This window comes from Lampris incognitus, chromosome 6 (assembly GCF_029633865.1).
Source record: "Lampris incognitus isolate fLamInc1 chromosome 6, fLamInc1.hap2, whole genome shotgun sequence".
Taxonomy (NCBI): domain Eukaryota; kingdom Metazoa; phylum Chordata; class Actinopteri; order Lampriformes; family Lampridae; genus Lampris; species Lampris incognitus.
Window position 1 is genome coordinate 44,234,361 of NC_079216.1, and position 17,084 is coordinate 44,251,444.

The 17,084-nt window shown below is 45.0% G+C and overlaps 1 protein-coding gene across 1 annotated transcript in view; it reads left to right on the forward strand.

Moving 5' to 3' along the window:
- The window catches only part of b4galnt4a (beta-1,4-N-acetyl-galactosaminyl transferase 4a), a 283,146-nt gene that overhangs the window by 201,125 nt on the left and 64,937 nt on the right, over nucleotides 1-17,084 (forward strand). The window contains 1 exon segment of the mRNA XM_056282004.1: nucleotides 2,591-2,658. Coding sequence (XP_056137979.1) covers nucleotides 2,591-2,658 — 68 coding nt within the window.

Below are 17,084 nucleotides of genomic sequence, written 5' to 3' on the forward strand. Positions count from 1 at the left end.
ACAAGAAGATAGATACCAGTTTCCTCTATATGTGTTTAGTAGAAAGCTATCTGGCTGCACGTTAGCCTAGCTTAGCACAATGGATGGAAGTACACAGTACTGGTTATCCTTGGTTGTTGGCCAACTAAGAACTGTCCCAGAGTTTAAGCTAGGCTAATCAGTACCAGGGGTGTTGAAATGCTATATTTGTAAAAATCTGGGCAAATACACAATCGTGAGAGGCACAGAAACAGGTTTCCTGAAAGAAAAATGAAATAGCTGCTCATTTGGAAAGGTTATCATGTATTATTTTACTTCTGTTAGTGTACCAAATAAAATGGCACCAGTGAAGTTGTGTCACCTTGGGTGATATCGATATCTGGTCTTACCCATGGACTAACTGGCTTTGGTCTAGTTAGTTTCTTAGTAATAATGTCCTTCTAATTTAAGGTTCACAATCACCTCATACAATGAAATAGTATGGGTATATTATACATTTCCTGAATCTTTACAGTCCTGTGAGTATTCCAGTTTTTGTGTTTTGTGTCCCTGATATTCCTAGATGCCACAGGGCGAAAAGAAAGTATATAGTTTAGGCGAACATTGCAGAAAGATGTGTGTTATTGACGGGTTGAAGAGCTCAAGTGACCTCTATATTTGTGAGAAATATCCACAACAGGGCTTGAATGAAAGCTAAGAAGGTCCCCTTTAAAATGATACCAAAGACAATATTATAGAACATTGAAAAATGTCCTGACCATGAGGCTAAACCAGGATATGCACCAGCGTCTAAAATGCAATTTACTTTAGGGGGTGGTTAACTTCATGAGCTGATAACTGTGATACAGCTGCCACTCAGGAATGGTTATCATACCAAAATATCATCTACAGACATGGATCCTTTCAAAAATTATAAGTAAGTTTTGCCACCTTGAGTGTACCGAAATAGGAAATTTTGGGCTCTGGCCCATGGACTACTCCACAGCATAACAGAGCCCCCAGACCCCCTCACTATAGGGGTCAAGCATTCAGGCTTTTCCTTCAATTTGTCCCCCATCTGTATATCTTGTGCATCCTATATAAAGGGAAGGAAATATTCTGTTTCTTTACTTGCTGAAATGTATTAAACTTCAAAAGGTTGAATGAGCCAAAGCTTCTTTTTTTTCTTCTTCTAAATAAACTTTACTCTCCCCCGTTGTTCTTGCTCTTTGCCCGGGCAGTTTTCTGTCATGTTACTTGGTGTGGAAATTTCCTATGCCGAAAACATGTGGTGGGTTTTTAGAAGGAAGGCACAGTGACACACATTGTGCCATGCGCTCCTTTAGCCAGATGCTTCACAGAGGCTCTCAGAAGCTTTCGCTTTACCAGAGGCCCGGTTGTTGTTCGTCTGACATTACTGTCTGCTGTCTGTTCTTCATGTTTTCCTACCCTAGGGGCTTTCTTCTCATGCCAGACGACACATTCAGAGGTGCCAATGTACATTGTTGATATGTACAGGGTGCCTGTGTGTGTGTGTGTGTGCATGTGTGTGTGCATGTGTGTGTGCATGTGTGTGTGTGTGTACCATGTTTACCTACAAAGTACAGTTAAACTTGGTGACACCTCACTTGTGGGGCCTGTTTATCGGACCCCACAAGTTAAAGGGTCTATTTTAGGGTTAGGACTTGGTTTTAGGGTTAAGGTTAGAATTAGGGTTAGGTTAAGGTTAGGTTATGGGTTAGGGTTAGGCATGTAGTTTGCGTGGTTAAGGTTAAGGTAAGGGTTAGGGAAGGGCTGTCAACGAATGGGAGTCAATGAGCGGGCCCCACAAGTATAGTTTTACAAGTATGTGTGTGTGCGTGTGTGTGTGTGTGTTGACATACATGCAAAACTCTTTGTGTGCTGGTCTGCATAAAACATTTTGGTACCCAGAGTGAGGATCACTATTTACAAGCAGAAAGGCTCTTGTGATCCATCTTCACACGCCATGGTTTTTCTGCCCAGCTTCAAACTCACAAGTGTCGCCAACACAAACAATTAAAGGCATGCCCACTGTGATCCTAGCCTTATTCTTTCATTACAGATCAGTAGCAGCAGGGTCCCTAATTAGTCACCCTGGCTTGCTGAGGAAATGAATGGGCACTGATGCGACTGCAGGATTGAAATGAGACCCCTGGGGGGCCCCATCATATCAAGGCGAGCGATCTGGGACTAACAAGAAGAGCTTAGAGCTTTTTGAACACACACACACGCACACATACATCCATTGTAGTGGCTGAAGAATTTTTTTCCCTGCATTTTCCCCATCCTCGGTGTCCCTCCTCCAGGAGCAGCCAGGAGCAGTGGGCAGCCCCTTTTTTCTTTAGCACCCGGGGACCAACTCCAGATAGATGTCCATGTCATGGTCAGGGACAGGACCACATGTTTTTTTTGGGGGGGGGGTAGGTGGATATTGGAAGAACCCCATGTGAGCTTGGGGAGAACGTGCAAAGTCCAATCAGAAAGGCCCCTGGTCGGGGGACAGCTCACCTGAGCACGGGGGAGAACAGAAGCGCTCCTCTCTTAAACACGTACTTTCTCACTCTTTTCCCTCCCTGTCTTCCTCTGATCTGTGTCTTTCTGTGTTTTGCAGCTGGGTACAGAGTGGACCGCTCCGGGCGAGTTCAGCAAGTTCAGGTCCCAGTCCTCCAAGTCTGTGCAGTAAGTACCTGTGACACTTGGCTTTGGCTTTGTGTTCAGTGAAGGGCTTTGACATGAAAAAAAAATGATGTAAGTGCAAATGAGTACGTACAGGTAGTGCTGTGCGATATGACGATATATTATGTCGTTGACAATAGAACAACGCCTGTCATCTCATATTACGCTCTATCGTTTATTTCGTTGTGTCGCAAATCGCTCTCTTTACGGCAGTATTTTTCGTCATTGGGAGTCTGCCCATCTATTGCGTTGATTACATTAATACATGACTTTCATTGGCTTTTTTTACTCACGAAGCTTTTATTGCGTTTACAGTGACGTAACTAGCGTAGTTGTCGCCGCCCCACCTCCTCTCTCTTGTCGCTCCTCCGCTCCGCTGATTTCCGCGCGTGGAGGGCTGAGCCCCGCCCGCAGTGAAACGGAGAGCGGAGGAGAGGAGACGAGAAACTAACGCGACCACAAATGACAGTAAAACGCAGTAGAGATTATGTTATGTTACTCGCCTAATTTATTTGCACTCATTTAATTTCAGCTCAGTGTGAGAGTTTCTACTGAGTTTTGCTGACATTTACAGTCGCGCTACTCTGCTCTGCTCTCTGCGGTTCAGCGAGGGCGGGGCTAACCCCTCCACCACACACACACACACGCACACACGCACACTCTGGTTTCACTATCCTTGTGTGGACCCCTCATTGACTACATTCATTCCCTAAACCCTTAACCCTAACCTTAAACTAATCCTAATTCTAACCGTAACCCTAAAACCAAGTCCTAACCCTAAAATAGACCCTTTTCCTTGTGAGGACCTCTGAAATGTCCACACAAGGTAGGTGCTGTCAGGTTTTGCTATGCTAATGAGAACATTTGGTCCACACAAGGATAGCTAAACATGTACACACACACATACACACACACACACACACACACACACACACACACACACACACACACACACACACACACACACACACACAGCGTGGGGGTGGGGTGGGGGGTTGGGACACAGACCAGAAACCATTTATTCATTGAATTTACACAAAATGTGCGGTATTTTGATATGTTTCGTTATTGAGATATGAAATATGAGATTTTACGTACCAGTAAACTTCCAGAAGGGTCTCTCAGGACTGGCTCTGTGTAAAGTGGTCCTCCCCTCTTTTGATATGTAGCGGTATGTTCCACCATGTTCCACTCAGATTACCCTTGTATCCATTCATGTCCGTTTAATGCAGAATGCTTGAAATGCAATTGATTCAAGAGTGCTTTTTACATGCTACAGGATATGATTGCCCTTATGGCTGTGTTTGTGCATAGGATGTTCTGTAAGTACACAGGCGGTTGTGTGTGTGTGTATGTGTGTTTATATTGCGGACATGTGTACCCACTTGCATGAACGTGTGTGTAAGAATGTGAATGGTCATGTTTGATTGAGCTCATATAAGTTTTTTGTTTTTTTTTAATAAACCCATGAGTGTGAATATTCACAACAGCAGAGATCTGTTATTTTAGAATATTTTAACCCATCCTCTACTCTCTTCTCAGCTGCTGCAGAGCCTTCATAATAATGGCCAGAGGCCACCTGCATAATCTGTTGTTTGTTTCGAAGGCTGATCTCAGAACGCTTTGCTTTACCGAGCCATTGTGAAGTCAGTGTGTTTATGCAACAAGACAACGGATGCTAGAGCTGTGGCTCTGTTGTTCTGGCTTTTTTGAACGTAGGCTGAAGGGGTTGAAACAAAAGCTGTTGAACACTTGATTTATTCAGTTACACTGCCAATGTTGAGTACTTGTGCAGGTTGCAAAATATTTCAACTCCTCTAGGATGTACAAGTCAACTCGGAAACACACATCGGTAAAAATAACACAGAAATATATATAAAAATACACAATTGTATGGGCAAGATTGCACATGTACATGGGACTACACCTGTGTGCAAACACACATACACACCCTATCTCATGGGATTGCAGTGTTCCTTTCATAGCATTTGACTTATGTCCTGTATGAATACAGTGTTAAGTCTTTATAAGTGATCTAATTCGACCGGTAAACAAGTCTAGAAATTCTCACACAAAGAAATTATACACTCAACTGGGCTGCTAACATATAGGTTTGAAAACATTTCGCCACTCGTCCAACTCTCCCCTTCAGTTCAGATGTCAGGTGAAAGTCCCCTCAAAAAGTAAGAACACTTGCGGGAGGCGCCTTACTTTTGGCCTCATCTGAATGTGTTGCCCCGCCTCCCTGTGATGCCCCTCCCACTTGTGAACAAGTTGGTGTGGCGTTATTATGTTTCCTACCTGGATTCCGGGCAGACCCGCCCCTACTCTATCTCTGATTGGCTAACCCTATCCCTAACCCCACCCTAACCCTAACCTTAACCAACTTAACCAACGGAGGCAACGAGTACTAGCCAATCAGAGGCAGAGTTCCCGAAATGCGGGTGGGGAAAAAAACAAGGCGTGTGGCACACCGCTGATGTACAGATGTGGTAGCAGTGTTATAGGTAGCAGAGAGGTGGTGTCGAAGCCCCCACCCCAGCACCCTGGTTTAGTGAGGACAGGAAATTCTTGATTATCGTAGTGTAAGGCCCGGCTTGGTAGGTACACACATAAATACCACATGAGGCAGGATAGCATGTGCAGAAATACACACATGTGCTTACAGCCACAGGCTTTAACTCTCAGGGTCCCAATGATCGCCTATGGGCACTTTGACTTCTGTGACTTATTGATAAATTGTTCCCATTAAAAAAAAAAAGGGTCTGTTGCGCATCATGCTTAATTATGTAGAGACACACGCATACCCTCATAATCAGACACACATAAGCTGTCTTATCACTTACTCGTTAATCCAGTAATGTGTTGAACAAATGGCATAAAATATATTTGTTTGTTAGGGATAAACTGCAGCCTTGTTAACTCGGCAGGCAGGGCAGAATACAAGAGAACACGAGGAAGGCAACACAAAGCAGAAGAAGCAGAAGAAAGAGGAGGAGGAGGAGAGGAGGAGGTGGTTGAAAGGTTTTCTATTTTCTACCCCTGTCTGACAAGCAACTCTCATTCCCCACCGGCAGCAAGACAACAACAGAGTAACCAAGCATGGAGCTGTAATATGGCAGGGCGCGGGGACATTAGAAAGGTTGCATAGGCCAGAAATTCATTTTGGACATCGTGTGTGTTATGTTTTGTGTGTGTGTGTGTGTGTGCACACGTGAATGAACTTGCCATTGTGTCTGTGTTTCTGTCTGTGTACCACCTGTGGCCATATAGATGTGTGGAATAGCTTCATTGTGTAGCGTGCTGGCAGTAATCAAATATCAATTTACTGGAGACGTGTTGTGTGGAACATGCTTTAACGAAGTGCTCCGTACCCCGCTGAGATCTGATATGACAATATCGAGTTTCTTTTATTCATCCACCTGCAAATATACATGCACACACTTACCCGTCCACACACACACACAAATACTACATAGCCACACCTCAGTTTTTGCTCAATAGTACCTTCTTTAATCTTTTGCATCCTATCTGCCCTGATGGTAAAAGCAGCTCTGCTATCAGGTCACGGAATAGTGAACACCTGAGATGAAACAGGTGGGAAGGGTACAATAGTCTGCTGATTCAGATTCATTTTCATGTTATAGCTTTGTACTCCGACACACTGGAGAAAAAGTTTTTCACACCTGGCGAAGAAAAATGACTCAGGGTAATTAGGCAAATTCCTGTTTGAAGTTTCTGGTTGTGGGAGTGTATATATAGTATGTGTGTGTGTGTGGGAGAGAGAGAGAGAGAGAGAGAGAGAGAGAGAGAGAGAGAGAGAGAGAGAGAGAGAGAGAGAGAGAGAGAGCATGCTTGCATGCATTCCTACATCCATATCTGTAAGCAAACACCTCCATCTGTGCATTTGTGCGCATGTGTCTTTATTTGTGTGTCTCTTTTAAACACAATCCCATTTTAAAAGCCGCTGCATTTGATTATTTCATTGAAACATCACACGGCAAAGGCAATCAGTGTGGCATTTTCCATATGTTAGCAGTGCATACCATGCCAGCCGCCTTCCCCGCACACCGTCGGGCTAGAGCTGTGTTTATGTAGTAAAGGTGATGTGTTGTCGAGCATGGCAAGTTGTCTGCAGCCAGATGGAATGCCAGGCATGTACAAAAGGCCCCCTCCGGTTACATGGGATCCAAATGACTAAATGAACAGAGACATACAGGATAAAGCAGAGCAGAACACACGGCCCAGCTGTCTCAACAAAGTCTTTGAATGAAATGATGGTAGTCACCCATTCGATGGAACAAAATGGCAACAAAACAAAAAAAACGTAACAAAAGAAACTGCTCTAGTGTTTCCTCGTCAGTTATGGTCTGATTCGTGTACTGTTTAAATGCACTAGTTAATTCAGATCACAAGATGATTTTCAGGGATCAGGAACAATTTGTTGTCGTTTCTTTTGTGTACACAAAAGAAATGAAGTTGTTTCTCCCAGCCCACAGCAGTGCAACACAAAAGAAAAAAAAAACACATTCAAAATTTCCCAGAAATTACACCACCAAAAACATAAAAACAGAGAGAACAAAGCAGAAAACACACACGCACACACACACACACACACACACACACACACACACACACACACACACACACACACACACACAGACAGTTAACAACACAGTCCACTCAGTGCAACACAGTCCAAAAATTCCACTGCCCAGAGAATGACCACTGGCTAGGATGACTGTTGGAACTGCCGGTCTGCATGGGCTAGCAGTTAGCTTAGCCTGCCCCGCTTCCGCTTCCTGTCAGACCGCCCTCGGTGTTTCCTCTCGGGCACAGCTCCCGGCGGGGCCGTGGTCCCTGGGCCCACAGGATGCAGCAGACCAAGCTCTCTCAGCCGATCCAACGCCAGCTCTCCCAGCCAAAAATCGACGATCACAATAAAAACTTCACACAATGACACAAACATAGACGTGGACCTGGACAAAGACACTACATAGTCGGTGCTGGGTCGGGCCGCCGCAAACGTGAGTTCGCGCCGCCATCTTCCCGCTTTGCGCGAGTTGTGCAAGTTATATCAAAATTAGCGATTGAATAGCTATATAACAACAATTATGAATAGCTTTCTTATCGTTTCCCAATATGAAAATATTCAGATATTTGACTATGATTAAAAATGTCAGATGGTGTTTTTCAAAAATATGGTCATGGGCAGCCCTGCAGGGCAACTTTTGTAGAAAGTCCGTTCCGTCTCTGCAGACTTTGACTTAGCTTTATGCTGCTTTGAGGCATGTGCACCTTAGTAACACATTTAATCAAGGTTGTGCCTTAGGAAAGCATTTGGCTGTCTAGTTTGTAGCATATCGACGGCTGAACAGGATGAAATGTAACAGAACCAGATACCGAACTACATTAAGGAATGACAACAAGGAGGGACTATGAAAAATAGAGAAGAACTGAGCGGACCAAAAGAAAAGAAAAAGAAGAAGAAGAAACAGCTCATTTTTGCAGATAAGGTGTAGAAAGGGTGTTTGCTGATGTTTGGTTTTGTGGTTATTTATATTGTTATCTGTTCATTGGAGCTGTGCTGCCCAGTGCTGAAGAGCTGACTGAACAATGACTAATGGCTGCCGTAGGGTTTGATCACGTCGGCAGGGAACGAAACACCGCAGTCGAGAAATTAACTAGGAGCACCGCCGTTGTCTGGTTGGGGCGGCGTAAACAACATGTGATGAAGGGGAACTGAAATCAGACATGTACATGCATGTCTACACACACACACACATACACACACACACACAAGCTGTAGACTCTAGCAGGGTGGTGGTTCAAACAGCAGCGGTGATGACAGTAGGGCAGGGTCATGTTATGTCAGCAGACTTTGACATACTATGCTTTTCTCCAAATACCAGGCCATCTCTGCCAGTGGCGACGGTGCCTTCCTGTTGCCATGGTAGATCCTGTGCTGCTTTCCATTTATCCTGGCAAATTCTAATTTCAATGTCCCACATTAAGACCTTTAAATTAATTGCAGAGAAACACACCATGGCAGATATTGCCTATCGAAAACCCGATTGCTTGTCACAGAAAGTTGAATCCGTTCATCTGGACACGACGTTTAATGAGAAACGTTTCATCACCCATCTAAGTGACACCTTCAGTCCAAACTGACTGCAGGTGCCCCCACCCTTATAAACCACACAGTGGCATAATGACCGAAACCAATGACCAGCCTCATATTATACAGATTGCCGTGACCATTAACTAGAGTTACAACGGCCATGTGTACTGTTCACAGAGGGTTTGGGAATAGTTGCAATCACAGCATTGTAAGATGGTGACAGATGCACTCTTAGCCCCCCCCCCCCCAGGTCATTTATATGAGTGATGAAACGTTTCTCTCTCAATAAACATGTCCAGATGAACTGATTCAGTTTTCTGTCATTTTCTTACCTGGATTATCATAAAGACATCTATTGCTTGTCCAACTTTTTTTACCCCAAAGATAAACACTATGACTATCACTTCCTTTCGCATGACAACGTTGTTTGAAGATAGCTAATCTGAAGGGGGTGTTAGATTTTTTGTTTGATCACCAACATCCCTTTGAGAATTAAGCATCTGGCCAGCATGGTGATGAAGGCTATTAGGGCTTCTTCTAAGTAGACATTGGCAGCCTGGTTGGAATAACAGCAAATAATGATGTCATATTATTAGCATAATTAGCTCGCTGATTACGCCCTTACAGTGATCTAAAATATTCTGTCCAGTAGTTGTGCAAAGACCGGCAGGACCAGAACAATTGTACATGGGCCGCGACAGCCTCATGGCATCTACGCCACCTAAATGGAGTCCGCATCGTTATAGAGCTCGGCGACCTTTGTGAGGTGAGTGCAGTGGATAACGTTGCACTGCATTAGTCTGTGTTTTTTTACACAGATGGATGATGTGTGCACTCTACCGAGACACCCTTCCAGGATCTCCTCAGAGATTTCCCCCCTCGGATCAACCTCTCACAAGAACTTTTTCGGATTCTAGAGAAACCAGACGTAGGACATGGATCTGGTTGTAAATATCAGAACTTCTTTTGAAGTGGGCACTGCTGTGTTTCCTGGTGTACCATTAAGCTGATGAGGGAACGGGGTGGGGGGTGTTTATTACTGATGAAACCACAGGTCTGTAAGTATCTGAAAAACTGATATGTGGGACGTGGGAATTTTTTACATTTTTTTTGGCATTTTATTCGATAGTGATAGTTGAGAGAGAGAGACAGGAAAGATAGGGGATGACATGCAGCAAAGGGCCTGGGCCAGATTTGAACCCAGATCGCTGATATAAAGACTCAGCCTTATGTGGTACGTGCTCTACCAGGTGAGCCACTGGGATGCTCTTGAATTTCTTAGCTTTGTAGTAAATGCTTATTTCTAGCCTGATTGTGCACAGTAACAATTTTTTTTAAAAAGCGAAGAAAAGTGTGAAGAGCAAGAGTAAAATGAGGTTGTGGTGTGAGGTAGTATTGCCTTTCTTGGTGGGTCAAAACATGTTGGTCTGGCATTTGGGTGGCATGGCAGTCTATTTTGTTACCTACCAACATGGGGATCGCCGGTTCGAATCCCCGTGTTGCCTCTGGCTTGGTCGGGCGTCCCTACAGACACAATTGGCCGTGTCTGCGGGTGGGAAGCCGGATGTGGGTATGTGTCATGCTCGCTGCATCAGCACCTCCTCTGGTCGGTTGGAGCACCTGTTCGGGGGGGGGAAGGGGGAACTGGGAGGAACAGCAGGATCCTCCCACGTGCTACGTCCCCCTGGTGAAACTACTCACTGTCAGGTGAAAAATAACGGCTGGCGACTCCACATTTGTAGGAGGTAGGATGTGGTAGTCTGCAACCCTCCCCGGATTGGCAGAGGGGGTGGAGCAGCGACCAGAATGGCATGGACAATAGGGTAATTGGCCAGATACAATTGGGGAGAAAAAGGGGGGAAAAGCCAAAAAAAAAATGAAAACAAAACATGTTGATCTAACACTGAACCCAGTCTGTCTTGGCTGGTACGTCATATGGGGCATCAGTGTCTCTGATGCCCCATATGATGTAGGCAAATTAAGATAGTTGATCATAATTTATAGGCCTAGCGTGTCATGCATATCTTGCATAAATTTAACAATTATTTTCATTCAATCATACTTATTGGGATACATGTATATCAATATGGGTGGAAGCGGGGGTGAGCACGTGAGCAACCATTATAAGTGTGACAATGATCTCGTTTCAGTTTTGGTGGCCTATGTTCTTTTTTTTCTTCTTTTTTTTGCTCTGTGATGGCCTGGCGGCCTGTCCAGGGTGTCTCCCCACCTGCCGCCCATTGACTGCTTGGATAGGCTCCAGCATCCCCGTGACTCTAAGGGCAGGATAAGCGGTTTGGATAATGGATGGATGGATGGATCATAATGTTAGTTTTACCCCAGAGAAAAGAGACTGTGTAGGTTTCCTCCCTTCCTAGTGCCTGTGAGATGTGGTCTTGTTTCTGTTAAGTTTATCACCACGCCGATAATCAAAGAAAGTTGAATCAGTTCATCTGGATACAACATTTATTGACAGAGTTGTCAATAAATGTTGTATCCAGATGAACTGGTTCAACCTTCTTTGATTTCCTTATCTGTATTATTGAGCCTGCATCGAGACACCAGGCCAATAAAGTTTAAAATCCAAGGAAATACTAACATTTTATGTTCTTTATGCATGCTCAATAACCCAGGTAAGGAAATCACAGAAAGTTGAATCAGTTCATCCGGACACAACGTTTATTGACAGATACGTTTCATTACTCATCTAAGTGACCTCTTCAGTCTCGACTGACTGCAGGTACCCCCACCCTTATAAACGATGCAGTGGCATAACGACCCAAACCAACGACCAGTTTCATATGCAAATTGCCGTGACCATTAACTGGAATTACAATGGCCATGTGTACTATTCACAAAGGATTTGGGAATGTTTGCCATCACAGCATTGTAAGATGGTGACAGCCCCCCCCCCCCCCCCCCCCACACACACACACACACAATTTAGCGATGGTCTCCCTGGAAGTAGACTCCCACCATACAACTTCACATGTGTGTTTTTATGGCATTGTTTGTGTCATATATTAGTGAATGTGTGCGTGTTGTTGTGTCAGCAGAAAAAAAGAGAAAGAGAGAGAACCAGAGAGAGACGCCTCGATACATCACCTGAGCTCGAAAAGCTTAAACCGCCACTTTGTGCACAGACCCAGCAGACTATCAAAGGCTGCTGTTATAGAAAACGAGTTTGCCTCAATCGCACATTTTTGCTGATGCGAGAAAACAGGAGTTTTGTAATTGTGTAACGCACAAATTCCCTATGGTGACTTGCTGAAGTTGCTGCTATTATTAGCATGAGGAAATTAGGCACAACTCTTGAACATTTGCCAGAAATTCGATCAACACTGCAAATGTGTTTCCATACCCACACACAACTATTAGTTTCTGGGAATTAGCCAGCAACTACTGACAACATTGCAACATTTCTTTTTTTTTCTCGGTGTTATTTCTGACTAGGATTAGTTAAATCTGAGCTGCTACTGTAACTGTAAAGCTACTTTCCCTTCGCTGGTCAGTGGGCGGCTCGTTCCGCACCTTAAGGAGCACACCTTTAAGAAGCACTGCTCAGTGATAAAAAGGTAACAGCTGCAGCTCCTTTTAAAAGCAGTGATTTTCTCTCCACCTTAGATCTGCTCCCCATTTGCGTGCATGGGGGGGAAAAGGCAACTGGCAGTTTGAAATCTGAACAGAATGAATCCTAAAAAAAAAAAGAAGCTTGCTGCACAAAACTCATAAATGACATATACACTACATGGACAAAAGTATTGGGACACCTGGCCAAAACACCTACAGGAGCTTTTCTGACATCCCATTCTAAATCCATAGGCATTAACTTCCACTCTTCTGGGAAGGCTTTCCACAAGATTTAGGAGTGTGTCTGTGGGAATTTTTGTCCATTCATCCAAAAGCATTTGTGAGATCAGGCACTGATGTTGGACGAGAGGACCTGGCTCGCAGTCTGTGTTCTAGTTCATCCCAAAGGTGTTCGATGGGGTTGAGGTCAGGGATCTGTGCGGGCCAGTCAAGTTCTTCCACACCAAACTCACCAAACCATGTCTTAATGGACCCTGCTTTGTGCACAGTCATACTGGAACAGAAAAGGGCCCTCCCCAAACTGTTCCCACAAAGTTGGAAGCATAAAATTGTCCAAAATGTCTTGGTATGCTGAAGCATTAAGATTTCCCTTCACTGGAACTAAGGGGCCTAGCCTAACCCCTGAAAAACAACCCCATACCATTATTCCTCCTCCACCAAACTTTACAGTTGGCACAGTGCAGTCAGGCAGGTAACATTCTTCTGACATCCACCAAACCCAGACTCGTCCATCAGACTGCCAGACAGAGAAGCGCGATTCATCACTCCACAGAACACGTTTCCACCGCTCCAGAGTCCAGCGGCAGCAGGCTTTACACCACTCCATCCGATGCTTGGCATTGTGCTTGGTGATGTAAGGCTTGCATGCAGCTGCTCCGACATGGAAACACATTCCATGAAGTTCCCGGCACACAGTTTTTGTGCTGATGTTAATGCCAGGGGAAGTTTGGAACGCTGCAGTCAACAGAGCGTTGGCGACTTTTACACACTATGCGCCTCAGCACTCGTTGGTCCCGCTGTGTGACTTTATGTGGTCTGCCACTTCATGGCTGAGCTGCTGTTGTTCCTAAACGCTTCCACTTTTCAATAATACCACTTACAGTTGAATATAGAATATCTAGCAGGGAAGAAATTTCACGAACTGACTTATTGCAAAGGTGGCATCCTATGACAGTAGCACACTTGAATTCAGTGAGCTCTTCAGAATGACCCATTCTTTCACAAATGTTTGTAAATGCAGACTGCATGGCTTGCTGCTTGATTTTATACACCTGTGGCAATGGGTCTGAATGAAACACCTGAATTCAATGATTAAGAGGTGTGTCCCAATACTTTTGTCCATATAGTGTATAAGTCAAAGAAAGTTGAATCAGTTCATCTGGACACAATGTTTATTGACAGAAATGGTTCATCAGTTGAAACGTTTCTGTCAGTAAACATGTCAAGATGAACTGATTCAACTTTCTTTGACTTTCTTACCTGGATTATTGAGCATGCATAGAGACATATAGTATATCCCTCCATCCATCCATTATCCAAACTGCTTATCCTGCTCTCAGGGTCGCAGGATGCTGGAGCCTATCCCAGCAGTCACTGGGCAGCAGGCGGGGAGACACCCTGGACAGACTGCCAGTCCATCACAGGGCTCACACACACACCTAGGGACAATTTAGTACGGCTGATTCACCTGACCTGCATCTCTTTGGACTGTGGGAGGAAACCCACACAGACACAGGGAGAACATGCAAACTCCAAACAGAGGATGACAAGGGATGACCCCCAAGGTTGGACTACCTTGGGGCTCGAACCCAAGACCTTCTTGCCGTGAGATGACCGCGCTAACCACTGTGCCACCGTGCCACCGGGGGACATATAAAAGTATTCAAAAAATACCACATTAGTTTTTTTTGTTTTTTTTTCCTCCCCCATGTCAGTTGTTGCATTTACTCTCTCTCTCTCTCTCTCTCTCTCTCTCTCTCTCTCTCTCTCTCTCTCTCTCTCTCTCTCTCACTCGTTTGCCCTCTTTTTTCCTCTCTTAATCTTTCCTTATCGTCCTTACTTTCTGACCCTCTGTCGCTTTGAAAATGCTACTTCCCTTTTTTTCGTGATTCAGTTCTTTTCCCCTTCTTTAATCTCCATTTTAAGAGTATGCAATATAGAGTTTTATGACGATATCTACTTCTACTACTTTCGGCTGCTCCAATGAGGGGGTCGCCACAGCGGATTATCTATTTCCATTTCTTCCTGTCCTCTGCATCTTCCTCTGTCACACCAGCCACCTGTATGTCCTCCCTCACCACATCCATAAACCTCCTCTTTGGCCTTCCTCTTCTCCTCTTCCCTGGCAGCTCCATATTCAGCATCCTTCTCCCAATATACTCGGCATCTCTCCTCCACACATGTCCAAGCCATCCCAATCTTGCCTCTCTTGCTTTCTCTCCAAACCGTCCAACCTGAGCTGTCCCTCCAATATACTCATTCCTAATCCTGTCCTTCTTCGTCACTTTTACATCGATATATAGCTATAAAATAACTTGTCATAACAACCGAGTGTACTACCTTCTCCAACCCCACTTTATCAGGTGTTTGATCGGCATACTCTGTATGTTCTGAGGCTAAGTGGCTGCACAGTAATAACATTTCATTATTTCCTTCCCCGGTTAACATGATGTGTAACCAAACAGTCTACCTTCTACCAGCATGAATACTGTGCCGGGAGTGAAGCCAGAGAACTCCCTACTTGCTGGCGTGAAATAAAAAGTGAGAAACACATCATTGAGCAGTGACTTTCTGGCATCAGGTACCCTGTGTCATTACCTCTAAGTTTGACAGCAGTATTTTCCGAAGAAAATCTCACATATGTCATCCAGTTCCTCTTTTTGTTCATCTCCCATTTGCGCACGCACACACACACACACACACACACACACACACACACACACACACACACACACACACACACACACACACACACACACACACACACACACACACACACACACACACACACAAAACAAGTGGTAGCCTAGATGTGCCTGCTAGCTGCTGTCACTTTTGCTTTGAAGGGTGACAGAGAGGTTGTGAGATGAGGAACCCAGAAATCCCTGTCAACGCCATCTCTGCTCTCCACCACAGCCACCAGAGCCTCTCGCTGTACAGACAGCACCTTCGTGGGGGACTGACTGTGAGGTTCTGTAAACTGAGCTGTGTTGACATCAAGCTAATACCCACTGTGCTTGGCTTGGTGCTCAAATATTTATGGAGCCTGGGTATTGTAACTCTTAGAATTACTAAGAGAGAAGGGTGTCCGAGTAGTGTGGTGGTCTATTCTGTTGCCCACCAACACAGGGATCGCTGGTTCGCATCCCCGTGTTACCTCCGGCTTGGTCGGGCGTCCCTATAGACACAATTGGCCGTGTCTACGGGTGAGAAGCCAGATGTGGGTATGTGTCCTGGTCGCTGCACTAGCACCTCCTCTGGTCGGTCAGGGTGCCTGTTCGGGGGGGAGGGGGAACTGGGGGCAATAGCGTGATCCTCCCACGCGCTACATCCTCCTGGTGAAACTCCTCAGTGTCAGGTGAAAAGAAGCGGCTGGCGACTCCACATGTATCGGAGGAGGCGTGTGGTAATCTGCAGCCCTCCCCAGACTGGCAGAGGGGGTGGAGTAGTGACCGGGACGGCTCGGAAGTGGGCTGATTGGCCGGATACAGAGTGGGGTGATTGGTCAGATACAACTGGGGAGAAAAAGTGGGCGGAAAAAGAAAGAATTACCAAGAGAAAGAAAAATGGATATGCCTTAAAAGAAATTGTTGTCTATAAGTATACGTTCCTATTTAATCTCATCCTAATTGGAAGAGTAAGGTCAGAATTGAAAACAAGCCCTGAAGCTAAAAGAAAAAAAAAAGTCATTTTTGGAAGATGCCTGAATCTTTCTGTGGTTGTAATAGTTATTACCAGGTGCTTGCTCTCAGGTCTGTGTTTTTTATGCATGTCCATTTGGTTTGTGGGTGAGTATATCACCCAATGTGACGAGTAAGTTTTGCCTTAAAGATGATTTCTGATGGCCAGAGGTAATGGACTGCATTTATATGGCGCTTTTCTTGTCTACCGACCACTCAAAGCACTCTACGGTGTATGCCTCACATTCACCCATTCACACACACATTCATACGCTGATGGCGGAGGCTGCCATGCAAGCTGCCCACCTGCTCATCAGGAGCAGTTAAGGGTTCGATGTCTTGCTCAAGGACACTTCGACGCGCTCGGCGCAGGAGCTGGGGATCAAACCAGCAACCTTCCGATTATTAGATGACCTGTTCTACCTCCTGAGCCATCTCAGAGATAATCTTGGCAACTTTAGCATCCGCGGCAATATAGCTAGGTGACACCCCAACATTTGTATACTATGTTGTGCATCTGATGGCTTGCAGTGCTTCATCATGAAATGCTCAACAACAAATGAATCTGCCTCAGCAGTTGGATCTAGCAGTCCGTATACAGTGCCGTGCATCGTATCGTGTGTCATTAGATCCAATGGACCGGCAGATGAAGCACATGAAATGGGCACTGAGCACCAAAGGGCAAATAGTCGGCAACTTTGTCAAATATCAGATAAAACAGCGATGATAAAACATGCTTGTGTGTCCCCCAGCCACTACCTAATATATTGCCTATGCCGCTGACCGCCGCTGCTGATAACCTTTGACATTAGTGGAGC